This window comes from Aotus nancymaae, unplaced genomic scaffold (assembly GCF_030222135.1).
Source record: "Aotus nancymaae isolate 86718 unplaced genomic scaffold, 86718_ANA_hifiasm-v0.15.2.pri h1tg000053l, whole genome shotgun sequence".
Classification (NCBI taxonomy): Eukaryota; Metazoa; Chordata; class Mammalia; order Primates; family Aotidae; genus Aotus; species Aotus nancymaae.
In genome coordinates this window covers 28670666-28695423 of record NW_026988467.1, presented here as the reverse complement: position 1 = coordinate 28695423, position 24758 = coordinate 28670666, and the positions used below count along the sequence as shown (strand labels likewise).

Sequence of the window (24758 nt, the reverse complement as noted above, 5' to 3'; positions counted from 1 at the left end):
TTAAGCTCCAAGTTTAAACACCTCATTCTCTTCCCCAAAATCCAGTCTAGGGTCACTCCAAGCCAAAGAAGACAATTTAGAACTTTGCAACAGGTTTTTATTTTTGTTTTATAACTATTACAGTGTTTGAAACCTAAAGAAATACATTTTCTCTTCAAATTTGGATGTGTATATAAATATCATTTGTCTGGACTCAGCACACTCAATGCCATAGTTTCTTGGCCTACATCTGCTCTGAAATCAAGCTGTGTCTGTCTACCCAGGGGCCCTGAGAACATGGAAAATAGAGTTGATAGTTATTAGAAAAATAAAAGCAAATGAATTTGCAAAGAAAAACCAGTGAGAAGGATTTGATTCATCTTCCAAGGGTGCATAGCTGGTAACCCAAGTCATTCTTGAGGGATATCCAGTCTCGAGTGGTTGGGACTCCATACCCCCTTTCCTTCTTTAATATGTCAATCAAAGATAGTTACCACAAAAGTTGGCTGAAAAAGCCAATACCCAACTCCAGAGTCTGAGGGTTCGTGAAGATGTGTACTCTTTTTTTATTTTTGTTTTTGAGACGGAGTCTTGCCTTGTTGCCCAGGCTGGAGTGCAGTGGCACCATCTTGGCTCACTGGAACCTCTGCCTCCCGGGTTCAAGGGATTCTCCTGCCCGAGCCTCCCATGTAGCTGGGATTACAGGTACCCACCACCACACCCAGCTAATTTTTGTTTTTGTATTTTTAGTAGAGACAGGGTTTCATTGTGTTGGCCAGGCTGGTTTTGAACTCCCGATCTCAAGTGATCCACGCACCTGAGCCTCCCAAAGTGCTAGGATTGCAGGCGTGAGCCACCGCACCCAGCCAAAGATGTGGACTCTTTTTTTTTTTGAGACGGAGTCTTGCAGTTGCCTGGGCTGGAGTGTAGTGGTGTGATCTCAGCTCACTGCAACCTTCACCTCCTGGGTTCAAGGATTCCCCTGCTTCAGCCTCCCAAGTAGCTGGGATTATAGGCGCCTGCCACCATGCCCAGCTAATTTTTTGTATTTTTAGTAGAGACAGGGTTTCACTGTGTTAGCGAGGCTGGTCTCAAACTCCTGACTTCATGACCCATCCACCTCGGCCTCCCAAAGTGCTTGAGATTACAGGCGTGAGCCACCATGCCTGGCCAGATGTGCTCTTTAAGGACATGCTCTGAGTCAGAGGTTCCCAGCCAGTGTTAGGATCTCTGAGAGGTTATTTCCTTCAGTGCCGCCAGGCCATGGCATATGTAATAGTTACAGGAGAACAGGGCTGGTGTTCAGCAGCAGGATTCAGGTATGAGCAATGTGGACATCAGAAGTCAGGCTGGCCCAGAAGCAGCTAGGCAGGCCCACTGAAGACATACTACATAAACCTTTCTCCATGGTGTTCTGGGCCTAAAATTTAATGCTGCCTCTTCTAACTCTCACAGTCAGCTTAGGTTCTATATGTAGCCCATACCTGAAGCAAAGTGCCCTTTCAGAGAAAAAAAATAAGTTTTAATTCACAGATTTGGTTGGTCTTGGCCTCAAATTCTTCCTTTGCCACAGTCTAAATCAGAGTGTGGGGTTAGAGGATAGACAATGAGACTGAATCATTTATGAAGGCCTTGGCAAAAGAACAGCTAGTGCCCACTACATGGATCCCAGTAGGGCCAAATTTTCAACTTGTTGGCTTAACAAAAGAATGAAAAAGCTAAAAGAGAAAACATACTGGACAAGGTTGGTCTAGAATGTGCAATCCTAAATGGCCATGGAAGAAATTTATTCTGAGCAGTATCTCAGTCTCATACTCACTAAATTCTAGGGTAGTTCAATCAGGAAGATGTTTACCATGGTTTAGTGCACTGAGCCTTGCACCTTCCCCTGGCTGCCAGGGAGGCAGAAAGGTATATACATTCCTAATGTCCAGCCAGTCTGTTCTCCCTATTGGGTCCCTGGATTGCCTGCAGAGACCTGGGGAAATTGGCTCCCTATCTTCAACTCAGAGTCTAGAATCCGAACCCTAGATGAATCTACTGAGGAATGCTCAAGATGATGGATACCAAGCTGAGCGAATCTAGAGAAGAGATGAGGCCTGAACTGGGGCTTTCAAAGAACGGGTATGAGAGGTAAGGTTAGTAGTGCTAGGCTTTCCTATCCTTTCCTTCTAGTTTGCTAGAAACAAGTACAACTTTAGGGTGTGGGAGGAAGGCAGGTAGACATGAAAAATGGAAATACAGTTCATTCTGCTAGGCAGTTTTCATTTTAAACTGGTTTGGCTTGAGAAATAAAGTCTGTGCCTGAGAACCTTCTTTTCCTCTCCCTTATTTAAGTACAATAGCAGCTATAATCTGTACAGTTCAGCTCCAAAAACAGGACTCCTAGAAGATGGCTTTCATGGCAAACAGTTGATGGTGTAGATCTATGGGATCTAGATAAGGGGGAACACCAAGGGTCCCTGAAAAATGAGGTCAACACCTGCTCCCTGGGGGGGATCATTTCTATTCCCTGACCCAAGTAACAAGGCTGACCAGCTGTGGGTGGAACTCATGTGGTTCTGTCAGAAGGCTGCAGCTAACATCAAGGCCAGGCGGTCACTGGGGTCAGCAGGGATCTGAAGGCAGCCTTCTAAGACCAGCGACCTTGTTAGTACTAAAGATGATGACTTGGGAGTGGGATAGCTGGAGGGGCTGGCACCTTTCAAAAACGTATTTGAACACATTAGCCAAGAAAAAGGCTCCTTGTCCCTCCTAATCTGTATCTAGATACTTCAACCAGAGATCTTAAAAGGGATAGATCAGCCATATGCCAACATGCCAGGATTCCAAAAGCATGCCTCAACTAATTAGGGTATTCCCTACAGCAGACTGGGGTAGGGGGGATCCATACTGGCAATAACCAGAAAGCCTTACCTCACTTAGGCCAGGGCCTGGAATCCAGATGGAGACTGCCCACAAACAGTGGCTCTCAAGCCTGGGCTAAATAAGTAATACTTTGCTTCATTACATGGCCAAAGTAGAGGAGGAGATACAAAAGATGATATTACTGCCTCTGTGGGCTGGAAGAACTTCACCTGTTGGCTGACAGGGGATTAAAGGAAGATAATGGGAAAACCTGGTCTGGGGAAGACACAAATGAAAGCTCCTAGAGACCACTTTTCTCTGATAAGAAATCTGTCCTCACATTCTGCCCCAGTAGACTTTAGCCTTTGGAATTCTTAGGGAAAACTGGCTTTAAGCAGCAGCCAGATGACCAAAAAAATTTTCCATCTGGTACAGGACCCAGAGCTGAAGCCAAAGCTGGGCAAACAGGATGTGTATGTCTTATACTAAGAATCTGGCCCCAATATCAGGGACTTAACTGTTACTTGAGATGTACAAAGTAGATCCTACTAAAGTGCCCTTTGGATAAGAACAATGGGTAGAGGTTGGGTGGGTGAGGAATTTTCTTTGAACAGTTAAGAGAATGGTTTTGTAATGGAGGTAGCAGGCCAAGTGAAAGAAAGATTCTGCCCCCAGACTTCCTGGGAGATTGGGGGTTGGTAGCCACCATTCCCAAGCTGATGAGTGGCACCTGATTCACCAAGGTGGTACAACATGGGTGTGGTTTTTCAGGGACAATTGCCAGCCCTAAACCATCTTCCTCAGAAAATGACTTTGAGGTGGGACCGGAAAAAAAAAAAAAGCCGGGGGCGGGGGTGGAATTCAAGACCAATGGCCAACAATAAGTACTTGAACTTTACGTCTATAAGCAGAGGGAGACGGATTTCACCTGATTCATAAGGAGATGTGTAGCAATAGAAGCAAGAATGGCATTTAGAGAAAGGAAAAGCAGAGCTTAGAGCAGGATGCCTCTGACTAACCACAGTGGGGAGGTGGGGGTGGGGCAGACTGTGCCTTCAACTCCACAGTTGGTCTACACCAACTTCCTCTACTCCCATCCAAACAGGTGGGCTTTACTATCATATGTAATCCACCCAGAGGCACAGGCAAGCCACTGAAGCAATGCACTACTGTAATTCAAAGAGAAAGAAAAGGCATCTGGGTTATTAAAAAAAAAAAAAAAAAGCAGGCTACTAAGTTTCAGTGATAACAGAATAGGAGAGGCAGCCATGGGTGATCAGTTATGTGGACAACGGCCATTCAGACTGAATTTGAGAAGGCAAACTGCTTCTGGGTTTCCTGATACAAGCAGGATGATCAGCAGTAAGGACAGAGCAGCAGACTTCACCAGGCCCTATGGCCATCTTTGCTCTCTTCAGGTCCTGGGACAATCAGGCCACACTGACCTGCTTTATGAAGGTTCGAGAGCTGAGGGTTGGTCCCAGGTGGTGGTCCAGAATCCAAGCAGAGAGGAAAAGGACCAAGATCAGGCCTCCTGAGCAAGGAAGCATTCATATCTCTTTTTGGTCTTCCTCAGAGTATCCTACTTACAGAAATTACAGACAGTTCTTCTTCTTGAGACCAATTAAGATTGACCTACCTAATATATAGAATATAAAAAATACAGAACTTTTTGACATTCTCTCCTTTGGAAGTAAAATATACATGATCCAACTATGGAAGAGGAAGAAGAAAGGCCAAAGGCAGGGATCCCTGACTATCCCAAAACATGACACTCTCACTCCAACCTCCTCTGCAACTTACAGGTCACCAGAGCAAGGACTTCTCCTCAGGAGAAAGGAAGGACCACAGCCCCCTGACTCTAGCTTAGGAGAAAATACAGCCACCTCAGAGGTTCTCTCAACTCCAAGGGGGAATTTTCAAGTAAACAAATGAAGTTGGGTCGCACCATTTGGAAGGTGAGTAGGAAACATGGGATCAGTAGCTACACGTGGGAAGGAAGCCCCATCTGAAGGCCTGTGCTCCTCCCCTGCACTCCCACTGGTGTACCTGAGACACTTCAGGAGAGTGAGGAGGATCTCCCAAACTAAAGAGGTCTGGGCAAAGTCAGAGGGAGGGAGGGACCTTTGTTTCATGGTAGCCTCCCCATCGGCCTCTAGCCCCAGGCAATGCTGGCAGCTGGGTTTACTAAAACCAGGAACTCGTGGCTCTTGGGAAGAGCAATCTTAATACAAGAAAAATGTGCAAAAGAAAAAAAAAATTAAATAACTCAATCCAAGCGCACAAGATTAATATTCTGTCAGAACAAGAACACTTTGTTTCAGATTTCTCCCTTCCCCTCCCACCTCCCACCTCTGGAATATACTGTCTGCTCAAGTACCCAAGATAAGAGTTACACAGATCAGGGCAGAGGACTGGGAAGAACTGAAAAAAGATAAAAGGGAAGGAAGTCACCACTAAAGAAAAAAAGAAAAAAAATAAAAAAAGGTGCAAATTGATTACCTTAGTCCTCCTTTGTCTACCCCTGGGCTCCTGGGTTAAAGACATGTGTGCAGCCAAAATATAGTGTAAGGAAGAAAAACCCAACACGTCCCCTTCTTGTCACAAAACCCAAAGGTGAGCCTCAGATGGTTCTGTCTGTCCAGAGGGTGCTCCCTCCAGGGAAGGGGGCGGAGCAGGTCAAGAGCACAGTCTCCAGGGCAGCAGAGGTGTGTGGTGGCTGATGGTGGGAGGACTGGTTTCCCGCCCACCAGAGGGCTGCTATTCCGCTGGCTGGTGGTGCTTCCCATCCCCTCCCCTCCCCGGAGGCAGATATTATAGCTGGAAGCCCTCCATGGGGGCCTCAGGCTGCTGGAAGATGAACTGCTGTTGCGTTTCATCCACTTGGGGAGCCAGGCTGCTATCATCGTCTTCTACGCCAAAGTAGTGCTCAATGAGGTCAAAGGCCTTCTGGTAGATCTCCTGGTTCTCGTGGCTCTGGAGAAACTCAATTTTATCCAAGCCTACAGTAGTTAGAAGGAAGGAGAGGGAAGTATGAGTGCTTTTCTATGGGCGGATGAAACATTCACCTATTTTTCCTTCCCTGAGGTATGTTAGTGCTTACAAACACAAGTCATATGATCTGATCACTCTTGGACCTGAAAGAGAAGAGTTAAGATCTCTTCTCAAAACTACAGAATCCCAAAGGAAAGAGACCAAAATGTCAGTTACAGAGGTTCTAGTCCTGATTCCACTTTAAACTAGATGCATGACCTGGGGAAATCATTAGCCTCTCATGGATGGGAGATGAGTTAATCCAGCACTCTTACGTACAGCCTAACAGAAAAAGAACTGATCTATCGCTCCTTAGAAGGAGAAGAAACTGGTGGGAGACAACTCTGAACTCAAAAGATGAGCCAAATCCAAATCCTAGCTGTACCCTAGCTGTACCCTAGCTACTCCGTTATACTCATGGTAATGTCTGAAACCCTGTGGATGGTGAAACTTGGCTAAGGCAAGAGCTCTTAACTGTTTTGGAGACACAGATGTAAGTCTCATGGAAGCTATGGATGCTCCCTAACCCACACTCTGCTATCACCAACATATGTATACCACATTAGAAGCCTACAGTCTCAGGTTCTGACTTAGATTGAGGAGAGGACACACATACCATAGGCTTCCTCTATTAGGCCACAATAGGGATTGACCCCTGAGCCACTGCGCTTGCCCTCTTGCTCTCCAAGCCGCAGGATGTTCTCCAGTCCATTGAGGGCCACTTGCACAATCTTTGAATCCATGACAGTCAGCAAGTCACATAGCGGTTTGATGCACCCCAGTGAGACCAGGTACCTAGGGGCCAGAGACCAGGCAAGTTCTAAACTAATACAGGACAAATGAAGTGCTTGGGCAGGTGCTCTGCACTCTCAGCAACCCACTCTTACTCATTTTTTTTTAAAAAGAATTGTGCAGGACCTCATTCCATGCCACAGAATGAAAGTGTTCCCCAACTAAGTTTTTTTTTTTTGAGACAGGGTCTTGCTCTGTCACCCAGGCTAGGGTGCAGTGGTACGATCCCAACTCACTGCAGCCTCAAACTCCTGGGCTCAAGTGATCCTCCTGCCTCAGCCTCCTAAACAGCTGGGACTACAGGCATGTACCACCATGCTCAGCTAATTTTATTTTTTGTAGAGACAAGGTCTCATTATGTTGTCCAGGCTGGTCTCAAATTCCTGGTCTCAAGTGATCCTCCCGCCTTGGGCTCCCAATGTGCTGGGATTACAGGTGTAAGCCACTGCTCTTACTAAGCCTTGATAACCACCTATCCTTTCTCTATCCTCCTGTTGATGTTGGTCTAGTTCATTCACATGTAGATGTTACCACACCTTCCTCCTCCTTGCCTCTAATTTCTCCTTGGCTGCAATATTACCACTCTGAACACATCACTTACCTGCTTAAAATTTTTCATAGGCTCCCTTTTTCCCTGAACTCCAAATTATATGGCACAACAATACCATAATACCACAAGCCCAGCCTAGCCTGGATGCTCTGCTATCTGGCTCCTAGCTCCTTTCCAGGTCTGCCTCCCATTATTCCCTTCCAAGGACAATACGTTCTAGTCACACTCATAAAGGTCTCCAGGTTTATGATTCTTGTACCTTTATTTATGCTTTTCCCTAAGAGGCCTTTTACAACTCCATATTTATCCTTCAAAGCTTAACTCAACACCTAACTCTTTTCTCCTAACGTTTTATATATACTGACTATGCTCCCCTTAATAGGCAACAAGTCAAGGGCAAGATACTTATCTATTCCCACCACTTCCCACTAATGTTCAGATAATGGAAACTAAAATAAAAGAGTAAATAGGCCGGGCACAGTGGCTCACACCCGTAATCCCAGCACTTTGGGAGGCCGAGGTGGGCAGATCACTCAAGATCAGGAGTTTGTGACCAGCCTGGCTAACATGGTAAAACCCCATTTCTACTAAAAATACAAAAAATTAGCCGGGTGTGGTGGTGGACGCCTGTAATCCCAGCTACTCAGGAAGCTGAGGCAAGAGAATCGCTTGAACCCGGGAAGCAGAGGTTGCAGTGAGCCGAGATTGCACCATTGCACTCCAGCTTGGGCAACAAGAGCAAAACTCCATCTTTAAAAAAAAAAAAAGAGTACACATACACAAAACAGCTTTCTATTTGCTTCTTTCAAGTCTCATACCCCAAATTAATTTTCCAAAGAAGCTGCTTTTTTATTTGAGACAGGACCTTGCTCTATCACCAAGGCTGGAGTGTAGTGGCACAATCATGGCTCATTACAGCTGTGACCTCCTGGGCTCAGGTGATCCTCCTGCTTCAGCCTACTGAGTAGCTGCAGCCACAGGCACACACCACTACACCCTGCTAATTTTTACACTTTGTACAGATGAGGTGTTCCTATATTGCCCAGGCTAGTCTTGAATTGCTGGGCTCAAAAGATCCTCCTGCTTCAGCTTCCCAAGTTGCTAGGATAACAGACATGAACCACCACACCGATGAGCTTGTTTTTTTGTGTGTGTATCTGTGTGTGACAGACTCTGGCTCTGTCACTCAGCCTGGACTGCAGTGGTATAATCACAGCTCAGTGCAGCCTTGACCTTCCAGGCTCAAGTCATCCTCCCACCTCAGCTGGGACTATAGGCACACACCACCACACCCGGCAAATTTTCGTATCTTTTGTAGAGATAAGAATCTTTCTATGTTGGCCAGGTTGAAGAAACTGTTTTGAGTGAGCCACAGCATGGTTAGCCTTGATTTGTAGGAATGATACAGAACTACATAGATTTTAGATCCCTGGTGGATAGGAAAAGGTAGAGAAAGGATGGATGTCGATGTCATGTTTCTCTTCTCCAGAAGGGAAAACTGGTAAACTGCTACAGTGTCACTGAATAGATTCCCACATGGCCTACATGGAATCTATTCCAGATTCCAGTGACACTGTAACAGTTTACCAGTAAAATTCTATTATAGCTGGATTAGACGGCAAACCTGTTTGAGCAAGAACAGTTTATAGTGACCTACAAACCACAAGCAGACAGGGAGAGCATCCATATCATTCAAGACAATGGGAAAAGAATACCTGATCTGCTCAGGGGTTCCACCTGATGTGGCATTGGTAATGGCCCAGGCTGCCTCTTTCCTTGTACGAAACTCTGCTTTCTGAAGAATTTCGATCAACACAGGAAAGATATTTGCATCTATAACAGCCTGAGAGAATTGAGGGGAGGCAGATGGAAGGAGAAAGTCATTTCAGGAAGATAAATAAATCTAGTCCCTAAATCAGCTAAGACTTAGACCTATCTTCCCCATCCTGGGAGTTTTCTTTTGTTCTTCCTATACAGGTGACAGGCTACAGAAGAAGCCAGTTTTGGTTACACAGCTTCTTTGACCAATAGCAGACATTGACTCTAATTTCTAAAGGGAAACAAATTCTTTCTTCTGAAAGCAAACATTCTACAACCTCCCATGTTCCTAGGAGTTCCTATGCCCCTTGACTTCCCTGCCTGTTTTACCTGTATTTGAGCCCTGTTGCCAGCAGTAATATTTGAAATAGTCCAGCAAGCTTCCTTCCGGATTGACTCCTTGGGACTACTCAACAAGTGGAGAAGGCAAGGTAGGGCTGAACAATTAAGAATGACCTAGAACACAAATGCACAGGAAACAAAAGAAATTAGATAAACTGTTTTTAACTTTTAAAATTGTTTTTCTTTTTTTTTTTTAGATGGAGTCTCTCTCTGATGCCTAGGCTGGAGTGCAGTGGTACCATCTTGGCTCACTGCAACTTCCACCTCCGGGGTTCAAGCGATTCTTCAGCCTCAGCCTCCCAAGTAGCTGGGATTATAGGTGCCCACCACCACACCCGGCTAATTTTTGTATTTTTAGCAGAGATGGGATTTCACCATGTTGGCCAGGCTGGTCTCAAACTCCTGACCACAGGTGATCCACCTGCCTTGGCCTCCCAAAGTGCTGGGATTACAGGCATGAGCCACTGCGCCTGGCCTAATTTTTTTCTTGAAACAGGGTCTTACTCTGTTGCCTAAGCTGCAGTGCAATGGCACGATCATGGCTTACTGCAGCCTTGACCTCCCAGGCTCAAGCAATCCTCCTGCCTCAGTGTCCTGAGTAGCTGGGGACTACAGGCATGTGCCACTGTACTGTTAATTAAAAAAAAAAATTTGTAGAGACAGAGTCTTGGCATGTTGTAGGGCTGGTCTCAAACTCCAACTGAAGTGATTCTCCTGTCTCAGCCTCCCAAAGTGCTGGGATTATAGGCATGAGCCACTCCACCTTGCCCAGGTAAATTGGACTTAATCAAAATGAAAAACTTTTGTGCATCAAGACATCAGAGTAAGCTGGGCACAGTGGTATGTACCTGTAGTCCCAGCTACTCAGGAGGCTGAGGCAGTAGGATCACCTCAGCACAGGAGTTCAAGGCCAGCTAGGACAACACAGACAGACCCTATTAAAAAAAATTAAAAAAGAAAAGAAAGTTGGTCTGGGCGAGGTGGCTTCAACCCTGCAATCCCAGCACTTTGAGAGGCCAAGACGGGAGGATTGCTTGAGAACAGCAGTTCAAGACCAGCCTGGGCAACATGGTAAAACCCTATCTTTCCAAAGAAAAACAAATTCAAAAAATTAGCTGGGTATGGTGGTGCATGCCTATAATCCCAGCTACTTGGGAGGCTGAGGTGGAAGGATTGCTTTGAGCTCACGAGGTAGAGGTTACAGTAAGCGGAGATGGCATCATTGCATTCTAGCCTGGGTGACAGAGACTGTCTCAATAAAAAATTAAATAAAAATTAAAAGTGTTTTTTTTAAAAAAGACACCAACATTAAAAGATAAAACCACAGAACAAGAGAAAATATTTGTAAAACATGTATCTGATAAAAGGTTAATATCCAGAACATATAAAGAACTCCTACAACTGAACAACCAAAAAAACCTCAGTAGCCCAATTAAATAATGAGCAAAGGACTTGAATAGACATGTGTCAAAAAAAAAAAAAAAATATATATATATATATACACACACACACACATACACACACACATATGGCCAATAAGCATATGAAAAGATGCTCAACATTACTAATCATTAGGGAAATGCAAATCAAAACCACAATGAAATATCACTTCACACTCATTAGGGTGGCTGCTATAAAAACAAACAAACAAAAACAGAAAGTAACTGTTGGCAAGGCTGTGGGTAAATCAGAACATGATGCATTGTTGTTGGGAATGTAAGATGGCAGAGTAGCTGTACAAAACAGTATGGTAGCCACTCAAAAAAATTAAGCATAAAATTAGAACATGATCCAGTAATTCCACTATGGGTATATACCCAAAAGGACTGAAAGCAGGGACTTGTACAAATATTTGTACACCAATGTTCATAGCAGCATTATTCACAATAGCCAAAAAAATGTAAACAACCCAAATGTCTCTCAATGGATGAATGGATGAATAAAATATGGTATATACATACAGTGGAATATCAGACAGAAATTCCGATATATGCTACAACATGGACAAATCTTAGATACTAGGCTAAATTAAATAAACCAGATGAGAAAGAATACTGTATGATTCCACTTACATGAGGTACTTAGAGCAGTCAAACTCACAGAGACAGAAAATAGAATGGTGGTTACTAGGCACTGAGGGTAAGGGAGAATGGGGAGTTACTGTTTAATGTGTACAGTTTCAGTTTTAGATAAAAAAATTCTGTAGCTGGCTAGTGGTGATGACAGAAAAACAATTTGAATGTACTTAATGTCAATGAAAGGGTTAAAATGGTAAATTTTATGTTGTGTTTTAAGGACATGCATATACATATACAAAATAACCCAGAAAATGAGTATGTGGGTTTTAGTGTTTGAGTGAGACTACTCACCTGTAAGAAACTTGTCCAGAATCCCACAGAATTATGCCAGCTACTCAAAACCCAAAGAATACCCAAATCTCTAGCCTTTGAGGAGGGGAACCTTGTTTAACATGTCCTCACTGGAGGGGTTATTTACAAAAGATTAATCCAAGATCCATGATATCCATGAGATCCTAAAGATCTAGGAAGCAGGGGTGGAGTTCCATAGCTTTCCAGTATCTCAAAGGGACCATGACTCAAACTTAACTACCTCACAGTGTCCCAGGTGGTAAGTCCAGTTATTCCATTTAATTTTGCTTCACCCATTAGATGATTTGTTTCCAATTTATGGAAGAAAAGAAAATCAAGTTTCCCATGTCTGCTTAGAGAGTGACAGAGCTGGAACTTTTCACTCAAGCCCACACTTTCTTTCTTAGACCACAGTGCCTCCCATCAGGAAAACAGCCCTTTGCAGGAAAGGCTTGTCCACAGGCAGCTCTCCACAAGCTCTTCCACAGCTGGTCTATGATCCCGTACTCTCCTCTTTCTTACCTGGGTCTGTATGTCATCCCCAGTGACGATGTTACCCACGGCTCTCAGGGCAGGAGAAGCCACTTTGTAATCATTGTGCCTACAGAAGAGGGAGATTTGATCAGCAGGGGGCCAGCACACCATTTTTGGCCCTGTTGACTTTATTTCTTTAGTCTGAGCCTGGAGAAGCTTAAGGAACCTGTACCCTTTTTCTTTTTTTTTTTGAGACAGTCTCACCCTGTCGCCCAGGCTGGAGTGGAATGGCGCGCTCTCATCTCACTGCAACCTCCGCCTCCCAGGTTCAAACAATTCCTCTGCCTCAGCCTCCCAAGTAGCTGAGATTACAGGCAAACATCACCATGCCCAGCTATTTCTTATATTTTTAGTGGAGACAGGGTTTCACCATGTTGTCCAGGCTGGCCTCGAATTCCTGACCTCATGATCCACCCGCCTCGGCCTCCCAAAGTGCTGGGATTATAAGCGTGAGCCACCATGCCCAGCGGGAACCTGTACCCTTTCTAAGACTACTCACATCAGCAGCTCTACCAATCTCCGGCAGACTCCAGAGTCTATGACTGCCTGGATCTTCTCATTGGGGCCATCAGACAGATAAGAAAGAGCCCAGCAAGCATCTGCCAGCAAGTCTGAGTCACTGCTGAAGAGTAGGCGAGACAGTACAGGCAAACAAGGAGAGACCTGTGGGAAGCAGAATGAGAAAGACTCATAGGGAGACAAGACTACATCAGCTCTATCACGAACACTAACATTGCTACCCCACCATTCCCACATACAAGACCCTAGGGATCACTACTACATTCAACATTAGGTCTACCTTTTCACTTTACTATCCAGGCACACAAGATCATCTACTTCACTTCAGTGAAGTAGATGATCTTGTGTGCCTGTGAAGTAGATGATCTTGTGTGCCTGGATAGCAAAGTGAAAAGGTAGACTTAAAAATACCATATGAAGAAAACTGATGTTACTCAGGGTCTAGTAAGTAGTTCTCTTACCTTTGCAAACTCTGGGGGTGGGTTCTTCCCTCGGCAGAGATTTGACAGGGCCCAGACTGCATTCCGTGTCATCGTCAGTCGTGTGGACTTGGTAAGGAGTCTGAAGGAAACAGCAAAGTCAGATCCTGAGTACTGAGGCCTTGGCATAGGGCTGTTGCCAGTGAACCCCAGGGACTCCAATCAGACCTCTCAGACTCTAGCAACCTGTTTCTTCCTACTCACAGACCTAAATTAATAGAGTTGGTATAGGTTAGGAGGCCAATCTCTGTACAGAGTATTCCTTGCAGGACCAGCTGTAGCTAGTTAATACAATAGATAATAGGGACAAAACAGAGGGCTAGATATTGAGTAAGCCTGTAAAGCTAAGGTAGGATATATCATGCCCATAACCCTGGCCACAAGTCCAGGATGACGAATGGTATTCCCTGGAAATAAAAGCTAAAAGTCTAAGAAACAAAAGCTATAGGTCTACTGTGAGAGCTTTAGCCACACAGTATGGAATGATTTTCTGTGAAGGATCCAAGAAAGTGATAGTGGTAGGCTATGAGACTCTGGTCTCTGAAGAACAGTTCATTCATTTGTTTTGGTTTAGATGTAGCTTACCCTGAGGGCATGGAGGGAAGGATGAAAAGAGGGATACAATGACACTTCATGGGGTCTTTGATCTATAATTTACAACAGAGCTGTCCAATGTATGTATGTATAACCCCACAGCAAATCAATGCGTTTTGTAGAGAAGGTTGGATTTTTCCAGATTGGCTAGTCCTGCCTCTCTCTCCTGGCTCAACAATGAGGAGGATATGACTAACATGAGGTTCTACAGTGCCATGAAGTGAGGAACAAGATCCTTCTTGGCAGACTGGTGGTACAATCTTTTTATTTTTTGTTGAGCTGGGGTTTCACCATGTTGTCCAGGCTGGTTTTGAACTCCTGAGCTCAAGAGATCCACCTGCTCCGGCCTACTAAAGTGCTGGGATTACAGGCATAAGCCACCATGCCCAGCCACAACCTTCTCAATTTCCAAACATACCCATCTTTTACTTTGGCCATCAGAATGCATTTTTATAGTTTTTGCACTTACCTATCATCTTAAGGGATCAGTTATGCTGCCCCCAAATAACCTGCCACATGGCCACCCTATACACACCCAGGTGCAGAAGATTATAATTACTCACGTTAACAAAGGATTAAGGATGGAACAGTTCAAGACGTAATCTCGGCAAACAGAGCTATCTCCAGCTATGTTTCCCAGTGCCCAGACTGCCTGAAAAGGGAATAATGAAACTGTCACCTATAAAGCCTGGTACTTCTATAAGTATGTTATAGCCACAACACCAAAGTGAGTACCCACCAGGATGAGGATGATGTCAAGGTCCCAAATACACTATACAAGCTCAGGTGACCTCCCTGTTGAAATCCTTACTGAGCACTTGCTCTACAAGGACCTATCCCCTGGGAGTTCCTGGTTCAGCAGGTAAAGACAGGCTGCCATCTGTACTGTAGCTAGAGAAGCCAAACCAACATCGCCCAGAAAAGAAGAAAGTAATCAGAAAGTTGCATTCCTGTAGCTGTTTTGGACCAACTCTATATGTAGTAATGGAGGAAAGAGCCCACTACCACTCTCCACTTCTATTCAACTAGCAAGAATTCAATGGGAGAAACGAAGTTGTATCTTTATCTCCATGATCTGTGGGTACTCAGATGTGGGTACTGTGGTGTCTTTTTTCCAATGGCACTTCCGACAATAAGTGTATAGAGTTTTTTCCACATCAACAACCCATTCTCTGACACCAACCGTGTGTCCAACAATTTAATTCAATTCTGACACTAACATCTGGAGTTAGTGCAGATCCCACAGGTGAAGAGCTCACAGGTCAGTCCCACAAGACTGCCCTGCCTTGAGACACCAGTTGCAAGTCCCAGAGGCCATCTGTACTTGATACACTTGGTGTACTTGATACATACTTCCTATCACTCAGGAAATTCTAAGAGTTTTAACACTGTGCCAAGAATCAGGATAAAGACCAAATACATTATTAAACCACAGGTACTATAAAGAATTATATCAAATCTAAGCATTACCTGTTCCTGAACATCCTCGAAGTCTGAATTAAGCAGCTCTATAAAAATGGGGACAGCCCCTGCTTCAATGACAATTTTGGTCTGCTGAGAGGTTCCAGAGGCAATATTCGTTAGAGCCCAGGCAGCTTCAAACTGAAAGTGAGATTAAGCAGTGATTGAAAGGTCATTTCAGACTGAGCAGCCGTGCCTATCGGCTGGCTCAGAATAGTCAGCCTCCTGCCCATGAATTTAAAAAACAAAAACAACCCCACAAAACACAAGCAAGCCTCTTGTCCATGAATTTAACACACACACACACACACACACACACACGCACACACACAATAAGCCTTTCCCCTCCCCTCTTTAGATAGCGGGAAGATGCAGTGACGTGATATAAATGGGAGTAAGACATTGGGCTTCCATGGTCCCAGGTTGAGTCTTGCACTACTACAGCACCCCATGCATCCTTTGCCCAGTCACTTTTTCATTTCTTTAGTTTCACTTTCTTCATTCTGAAATGAGGATTAGAATGAAATGGGTCTCTCAGAGTCCCTTTCAGCTGAGTTTCTGGCAAGTTCCAATGGATTGACCCATCACCCAACTCTGAAACAAGAGACCCAGAGAAGCTAAACGATTTGCTTCAGGTCACACAGGTAGTGGACTATACCCTCTGATTTATAACTGAATGATCAGTCTATCATAGTCTGGTGTCTTTTCCTTGAAATTGTTGTAAGGAGGAGATTTTGGCTGTGAGGGAACTAATGGTTTCTCCTGACTGTTTCCTAATATTACTTGTGTACTTCCTGAGAGATATGTCAACAGAAATATCCCATTGCAATTTCTTGCAAGGAGGGCTTTCATCTAATAACCCCTTCCCAGTAGTGGGAGGTTGGGGGTGGGGTGGGGATAATTAATGGGTACAAAAAAATTAATAATAAGATCTACTATTTGATAACACAATAGGGTGACTATAGTCAATAATAATTGTATAATTTAAAATAAAGTGTATAACTGGATCGTTTGTAACTTAAAGGATAAATGCTTGAGGAAATGGATACCCCATTCTCCATGATTTGCTTATTTCAAATTGAATGCCTATGTCAAAACATCTCACGCTCCCCATAAATATATATACCTACTATGTATGCCCCCAAGATTAAAAAACAAAACGAGACAAAACAAACCCCTTCCCTTCAGGCCTCACCTGTAATGTACAATTCTCATTCCTCTTCAGAAACTCCACAAACCGATCCACCACTCTTGGAGTGTTGATAACTTCATCTATTGGAGGACTAGGCTCTGGATACGGGAGAAGGGAAAATGAAACGGCAGGAGAAGCTTTTGCTGATCCCTTCATGGAGGTCAGCTTGCAATCCTTCTTAGATACTTCTGACGACTCTTACAAACATTCCCAAACTCCTTTCTGATAAGGTGGTTTTTAACAATTTCTGCTCATCTTTGAACTGTATAGTACAGTTGGAATGTTAAAAAGTAAAGCCAATCCTAATTTAAGTATGCTCATCTTTGGCTTACTAAATTTAAGCAAAGAAAGGTATGGGAGAGAGGAATGCCTAAGGGAGGAACACCCCTGGTCTACACATTTCTCTTTTGAGAAAGACGAGTATTCTCTTCTTGGGAAGATTGCTTGATACTCTGAAACAAGAGGTATTTCTATCATACATTAGATTTTTATTGAGTATATATTGTGTGCCACACAGTCCTAGGTACTGAGGATACAGGAGGGAACAAAACTGAAAGTCTCTGCCCTTAGAGAGCTTATATCCTAGTGGGAAGAGTCATTTTATTATTGTAGAAGATAAATATGAGGGGAGGGGAGGAGAATATGTAGGGCAAGGTAAAGAGATAAAAATGGTGAAGGTAGGATTTGATCATAGGAGTAAGGTAGTTGCTACACAGATATCTGGGAATAGAGGACATCAGGCAGAGTGAATATCCAGTGTGAAGGCAGGAATGTGCCTGTCACATACAAGGAACACCAAGGTCAGTAGGGCTAGAGTAGAGAGTGAGGGCACGTGTAATTGATGGCATTGGTGAAGAGAAACAAAAGGCTAAATCATATAGGGCCTGAGAAAGGCCAGGCTTTGTACCTTTGGAGAGCAGTTTCCGGAATTTCTGTGTGGTTGCTAGCTGCAGGTCAGAATCATCAGAAAAGAGCATCTCCACCATCTCTCTTGTGATCACACTCTCCTAGAACATGTAAAACAAGTTTAGGACTTTGCAAACCAACATTAGAGCCAGAGGTGAGCACGTAATACCACCTGGCATCCTGTTTTCTAAAAATTGAGGACAAGAAGAAGGCATAATAGACAGGCTGAGGAGAAGGGGTCTGTTTAATCTGTGGGTGCTTCAAGTTGAGACATTTGAAAAGTGATTCCTAATTTCTGAGGCAACTGATGGCTTCCCTTAAATGTTTCCTCGATATTTCTATCAGACTTGAATCCTTGTTGACTACTTAAGCTGACAAAAGGGTCCACAGAGGAAAGAAGTTGTCATGGTTACTGGCAAAGCTAGTAAATGATGTGAACAGCCCAATTTCTGTTCTTAGAAGCAGGTACTGTCCAGGCCAGCCTGAAGCACATGCAGGGGCCTTACCCCAGTGGTAGAGCTCACATAGGAGTCCATGAGAAGACTATCGAACATGGCAGCTTCTTCATTAATCAGCTCCACATTTCTCCGTTTAAAAAGCTGAAAAGAGACAGTGGTTAAGAGTATTCTCTGAACCAAAGAAAACAAAGAACAATCCCAGTAAACAAAAATATGGGAAAAAAAACATAGTATATGTAAGGTTCAGTTTATGCAGTTTCAGGTATCCACTGGGAGTCCTGGAATGTATTCCACACAGAGGAGACTACTGAATACTGACATGGAAAGATATTTAAGGACTTGGAGGCAGAGGCAGCAGTGGGTCAAGATCATGATACTGTACTCCAGCCTGGGCAACAGGGCAAGATTCTGCCTCAAAAAAAAAAAAAAAAAAAAAGGCAGGAAGGAAGGGCGGGCAGGCGGGCAAAACGGTGGGCAAAACCAGGTTAGGTTGGCCAGGCTTGGTGGTGCATTCCTATAATCCCAGCACTTTGGGAGGCCAGGGCAGGTGGATCACATGAGCTCAGGAGTTTAAGACCAGCCTGGGCAACATGGCAAAACCGTGTCTGTATAAAAAAATAACCCCACAAAAATCAGCCAGGTGTGGTGGTGCATGCCTGTACTCCCTGCTACTCAGGAGGCTGAGGTGGAAGAATCACTTGAGCCCAGGAGGTAAGGCTGCATCGAGCTGAGATCATGTCACCCACTGTACTCCAGCCTGGGCGACAGAGTGAGACCTTGACTTAAAAAAATGATAATAATCAGGTGACTGAATCTGGTGAAAGGAATGCATATGGTGAGGCATTAATATAGTCTCAGTCACAGGGATACTCATAAAAAAGAGACTCAAGAAACAGAAGTAAGGTGGCTCAGAATGGCTGATGAACCTCCTAAAGGGCCAGGTGGGAGCTGGGCCTTGAAAGGCAGGCCTAACAACGACTGCAGCATGAAGAAAAGAAAAGGTAACAAGGAACTAGAATCAGAATGCTATAGTAAAGACATAAATAAATAATGTCGCCGGGCGCGGTGGCTCAAGCCTGTAATCCCAGCACTTTGGGAGGCCGAGGCGGGTGGATCACGAGGTCAAGAGATCGAGACCATCCTGGTCAACATGGTGAAACCCCGTCTCTACTAATACAAAAAATTAGCTGGGCACGGTGGCGCGTGCCTGTAATCCCAGCTACTCAGGAGGCTGAGGCAGGAGAATTGCCTGAACCCAGGAGGCGGAGGTGGCGGTGAGCCGAGATCGCGCCATTGCACTCCAGCCTGGGTATCAAGAGCGAAACTCCGTCTCAAAAAAAAAAAAAAAAAAAATAAATAAATAAATAAATAATGTCTAAGTTGGTCTAACTTGTGAAATGGGGATAAGGTCAGTTTTCCCTTTCTCAAAGTTTCAAACACTTATTTACAACAAAGGAAATTGGGTAAGTGGCAAACTCAGTAAGTAAGCTGCTACTTTTCTTTCTTTCTTTCTTTTTTTAAAGATGGGGTTTCACCATGTTGGTCGGGCTGGTCTTGAACTCCCGACCTCAGGTGATCCGCCCGCCTTGGCCTCCAAAGTGCTTGGATTACAGGCATGAGCCACCATGCCTGGCCAGTAAGCTACTTTTCTACAGAGAAAGTCAGGGTGCAAGGTGGAGGCCAACCACAGGGGCTGGATTGTTTCGCAGAATAGTATGTTTGAGAATACTCCTGTTAACCCACTTGTTGCTCACGCTTCTGCTTCCGGAGCTGAATGCCCTCTTCCTCTCTTCTTCGTCTCATTTCTTCAGGGTTTAGAGCATTGTTCTTATAGCTCTTCATTCGATAATTGTCTTTCCCTGGGCTCGCCATGGTCTCTAGAAGAAAAGATACACAATGCCCAAAACTCTTAAAAGGACAGTATTTCCTTTTCACTAGATTTCTGTTCCTACCCACCCTTCACCCTCCCCTACTCCAGGGGGACTACAGCTCTCTGGGAGCTCTAAATAAGCACCTGACATCTCTACCTGCCCACTACCCCCAGTCTCCTTTAACTACAATAAGCTTGATAAATAGGTGGTATTATAGCAATTGGCATAAGCTTAGTAGTTAAAAGTGTGGACTCTAGAGCAAGATTTTCTGGGTTCAAATCCTGACCCTTCTACTTGTTAGCTGTGCAACCTTGGACAACCTCCTTTAAATTACACTGCTTCAGAATTTAATCTTTAAAACAGGAACACACCAGGGACAATGGCTCTCATCTGAAATCCCAGGGGTCTGCAGACCACACTTTGAGAACGTTTTTTTTTTTTTTTTTTTTTTTTTTGAGAGAGAGTCTTGCTCTGTGGCCCAGGCTGGAGTGAAGTAGTGTGATCTTGGCTCACTGCAACCTCCATCTCCTGAGTTCAACCAATTCCCCTGCTGCAGCCTCCCGAGTAGCTGGAATTACAGGCATGTGCCACCACGACTGGCTAATTTTTTGTATTTTAGTAGAGACGGGGTTTCACCATGGCCAGGACGGTCTCGATCTCCTGACCTCATGATCCTCCCACCAAAAGTGCTGTGATTACAGGTGTGCTTGCTGTGATTACATGTGATTACCATGCCCAACCTACTGTTCTTTTTTTTTTTTTTGAGACAGGGTCTTGCGTTGCCCAGGCTGGGGTGCAGTGGCACAATCTCGGCTCACTGCAACCTCCACCTCCGGGGTTCAAGCGATTCTCTTGTCTCAGCCTCCCAAGTAGCTGGAATTACAGGCATATACCACCACGCCTGGCTAATTTTTTGTATTTTTAGTAAAGACAGGGGTCACACCATGCTGGATCAGGCTGGTCTCCAACTCCTGATCTCAGGTGATCCGCCCATCTTGGCCTGCAAAGTGCTGGGATTATAGGTGTGAGCAACCGTTCCCAGCCGAGAACTGATGTTCTAAGCCATGAATTGCTCAGTTATAGGTAAATAAATGTTAACTTGACCAACTAATGCCAAAGTTGTTTTCCAATGTACTGCAACTTACATATATCGAATCATCACTTTTGACAATCTACTGGGTGTCATAAAGTATTTCAGAGATGTTTATTTGTATATCCCAGATTACTAATGAGGTTAGATTTCATGTTATTAGCCATATGTTTCCCCTTCTGTGAAAAATGTTTGTTTCTATACTTTTAAATATTTTTGCCTTTTTTTTCTTGGAGACAAGAGATTTGCTTTTGTCACTCAGACAGGAGTGCAACGGCACAATCTCAGCTCACTGCAACCTCTGCCTCCAGGGTTCAAATGATTCTCCTGCCTCAGCCTCCCGAATAGCTGGGACTGGGACTACAGGTGCATGTCACTATGCCCGTCTAATTTTTATATTTTTAGTAGAGAGAGGTTTTCACCATGTTGACCAGGCTGATCTTGAACTCCTAACCTCAGGTGATCCGCCTGACTCAGCTTCCCAAAGTGCTGGGATTACAGGCATGAGCCACCGCACTTGACCAAATTTTGAATATTTTTTCTATTGAATTATCTGTCCTCTTGATTTATAGTTCTTTAGATTATGGGTATTGTTAATCACTTGGTTATTTGTGTTATAAATACAGGAGTTTGAGGCTTCTCACTTTTTAAAATTTTTATTTTTTTATTTTTATTTTTTCTTCCAAGATGGAGTTTCGCTTTTGTTACCCAGGCTGGAGTGCAATGGCGCGATCTTGGCTCACCGCAATCTCCGCCTCCTGGGTTCAGGCAATTCTCCTGCCTCAGCCTCCTGAGTAGCTGGGATTACCGGCACGCGCCACCATGCCCAGCTAATTTTTTGTATTTTTAGTAGAGACGGGGTTTCACCATGTTGACCAGGATGGTCTTGATCTCTTGACTTCATGATCCAACCACCTCGGCCTCCCAAAGTGCTGGGATTACAGGTGTGAGCCACCGCGCCCGGCCCCAAATTTTTATCTCTTTATAAAGTTCCTAATCAAGGACTTTTTTTCTTTTTGTATTAGCCTCCTAGGTAGCTGGGGTTACAGGTATGTGCCACCTTGCCCGGCTGATTTTTGTATTTTTAGTAAACAAAAATTTTAGTTTCGCCATATTGCCCATACTGGTCTTGAAGTGAGGTCAAATTGATCCACCAGCCTCGGCCCCTAAAGTGCTGGCATTACAGGCCTGGTTGACTTTTGCATTTTTCTGTGGAGACAGTGTTCCACCATGTTGCCCAGGCTGGTCTTGAACTCGAATTCCATAACTGTTTTTCCCTGGGCTTGCCATGGTCTCAAACTTAATAAGAAGTTCTTTTTTTTTTCTTTTTTCTTTTTTTTTTTGAGACGGAGTTTTGCTCTTGTTACCCAGGCTGGAGTGCAATGGCACAATCTCGGCTCATTGCAACCTCCGCCTCCTGGGTTCAAGCAATTCTCCTGCCTTAGCCTCCCGAGTAGCTGGGACTACAGGCATGCGCCACCATGCCCAGCTAAATTTTGTATTTTTAGTAGAGATGCGGTTTCACCATGTTGACCAGGATGGTCTCGATCTCTTGACCTCGTGATCCACCCACCTTGGCCTCCCAAAGTGCTGGGATTATAGGCGTGAGCCACCGCGCCCGGCCCAATAAGAAGTTCTTAATGTCAATGTAAACTCTTTTTCCATGTGTGTTTTAATAAATCCTTCCACACTTCTAAGTCAGAAAAATAGCCTCTCATGTCTTTTAGAACTTTCACAGTTAAATGCAAGTTGTTCTATCTACCTGAAATTTAATTATGTATACATATGAGAGAAGGATTCCATTTCATTGTAGCTGAGACTACAGCTGTGTTCCACCACGCCTGGCTAATGTTTTGTATTTTTAGTAAAGACAGGGTTTCACTGTGTTAGCCAGAATGGTCTCAATCTCTTGGCCTCCCAAAGTATTGGGATTACAGCACAAGCCACTGCACCTGGCGATTTCATTTTTTTCTATGTAGATAATCAATTGTCTTGGCTTGATTTATTGAACGGCCTTTCCTTTTCTACTATGCCACTCTTGTAATCAAGCAAATCTCTCTATATGCCCAAATCTAGTTTCAGGCTCCCTTCCAGGCTGGAGTGCAGTGGCACCATCACTAAAGCCACCAACTCCTGGACCTAGGTGATCTTCTCACCTCAGCATTCCTGTTTGAGTTATAGTTTTAGTAAATAACGTTATTCTAGGAAGTTGACTCTTGTTTCAAAGGTGCTAGCACATTCATTCACTCATTCATTCATTCATTCATAGACAGAGTCTTGCTCTGTTGCCCAAGCTGGAGTGCAGTGGTATGATAATAGCTCACTGCAATCTCCACCTCCCAGGCTCAAGTAATTCTTGTGTCTCAGTCTCCTAAGTGGATGGGATTACAGGTGTGTGTCATCATGCCCCGCTAGTTTTTGTATTTTTAGTAGAGACGGGGTTGTGCTATGTTGGCCAGGCTGATCTCAAACTCCTGACCTCAGATGACCCACCCACCTCAGCCTCTCAAAGTGCTCGGATAGGCATAAGCCACCGTGCCTGGCCTGTTCATGTTCTGTTATCAATTTAGTTACCCTTGGCTGTGTATTTTCTTTATCCTTAATATTGCCTTATTTGTGCTCTCTTCGGTTCTTGAGAAACTTCACCAGAGACCTGACTATTTTTCTTTGTTTTGAGATGGAGTTTTGCTCTTATTGCACAGGCTGGAGTGCAATGGTGTGATCTTGGCTCACTGCAACCTCCGCCTCCCAGGTTTAAGCAATTCTCTTGCCTCAGTCTCCCAAGTAGCTGGGATTACAGGCATGTGCCACCATGCCCAGCTAATTTTTGTATTTTTAGTAGAGATGAGGTTTCTCCATGTTGGTCAGGCTGGAAGTGACCTCAGGTGATCCACCTGCCTCAGCCTCCCAAAGTGCTGGTATTACAGGCATGAGCCACCGCGCCCAGCCTTGACTATTTTTATTTTAGTCTTTTGAAAGATCCAAGTTTTGGCTTCATTGAGTATCTCTACTATACAATTTCTATCTCCTTTCCACATTTTAAAAAATCTAAGTTATATACCTAAGTAATTAATGTTCACACTATACTTCTATATTTCTTTTTTTTGAGACGGAGTCTTGCTCTGTCATCCAGGCTGGGGTGCAGTGTCAGATCTTGGTTCACCTCAACCTCTGCCTCCCAGGTTCAAGTGATTCTCCTGCCTTAGCCTCCCAAGTAGCTGGGACTATAGGCGCCTGCCAACATGCCTGGCTAATTTTTGTATTTTTAGTAGAGACGGGGTTTCACCATATTGGCTAGGCTGGTTTCAAACTCCTGACCTCAAGTGATCCGCTCGCCTCTGCCTCCCAAAGTGCTGGGATTACAGGCATGAGCCACCATGCCCGGCCTTCTATATTGCCCTTCTAAGGCTTATAAATTTCCTTCAAATTAATATTTGTATTGTAATTCAGTTCTGAGTATTTAATTTCCCTTGATTTATTCAATTTACATAAGTGTCCCATGTGTGCTTGAGAAGAATCTGTATACTTATTGTGCATGACTTTCTGTATTATCATGTCCATTAAATTAAGTTGCCATCATGTTGTTCTTTATTTATTCATTATTTTTTGAGATAGGGCCTCACTACTCTATTGCCCAGGCTGGAGTGCAGTGCACAATCATAGCCTCAACTTCCAGGGCTAAAACAATTCTCATGGCTTAGCCTCCTGAGTACCTGGGACTACAGGCTCATACTACCAGGCGTAGCTAATTTTTAAGATTTTTTTGTAGAGATGGGGTCTTACTATGTTGTCTAGGCTGGTCTTGAACTCCTGTTCTCAAGCGATCCCCTTGCCTCAGCCTTCCAAATTACTGGGATTATAGGCATGAGCCACCACACTCATCATGTTGTTGAACTCTACTGCTTCACTAATGTTTTCCTTATT

The 24758-nt window shown here is 44.2% G+C and overlaps 1 protein-coding gene across 1 annotated transcript in view; it reads right to left on the bottom strand.

The window, feature by feature from the left end:
- Positions 1-75: 75 nt before the first annotated feature.
- Positions 76-24758, bottom strand: part of KPNA6 (karyopherin subunit alpha 6) — a 68559-nt gene continuing 43876 nt past the window's right edge. Inside the window, exons 2-14 of the mRNA XM_064363618.1 lie at positions 19617-19750; positions 17922-18014; positions 17417-17516; positions 16513-16607; positions 15327-15458; positions 14420-14508; positions 13245-13344; positions 12764-12927; positions 12253-12331; positions 9350-9475; positions 8917-9044; positions 6476-6654; positions 76-5828 (exon numbers count right to left, since the gene is read on the bottom strand). Coding sequence (XP_064219688.1) covers positions 5641-5828; positions 6476-6654; positions 8917-9044; positions 9350-9475; positions 12253-12331; positions 12764-12927; positions 13245-13344; positions 14420-14508; positions 15327-15458; positions 16513-16607; positions 17417-17516; positions 17922-18014; positions 19617-19750 — 1607 coding nt within the window. The 3' untranslated portion in view covers positions 76-5640. The remainder of the gene's footprint in view (positions 5829-6475; positions 6655-8916; positions 9045-9349; positions 9476-12252; positions 12332-12763; positions 12928-13244; positions 13345-14419; positions 14509-15326; positions 15459-16512; positions 16608-17416; positions 17517-17921; positions 18015-19616; positions 19751-24758) is intronic.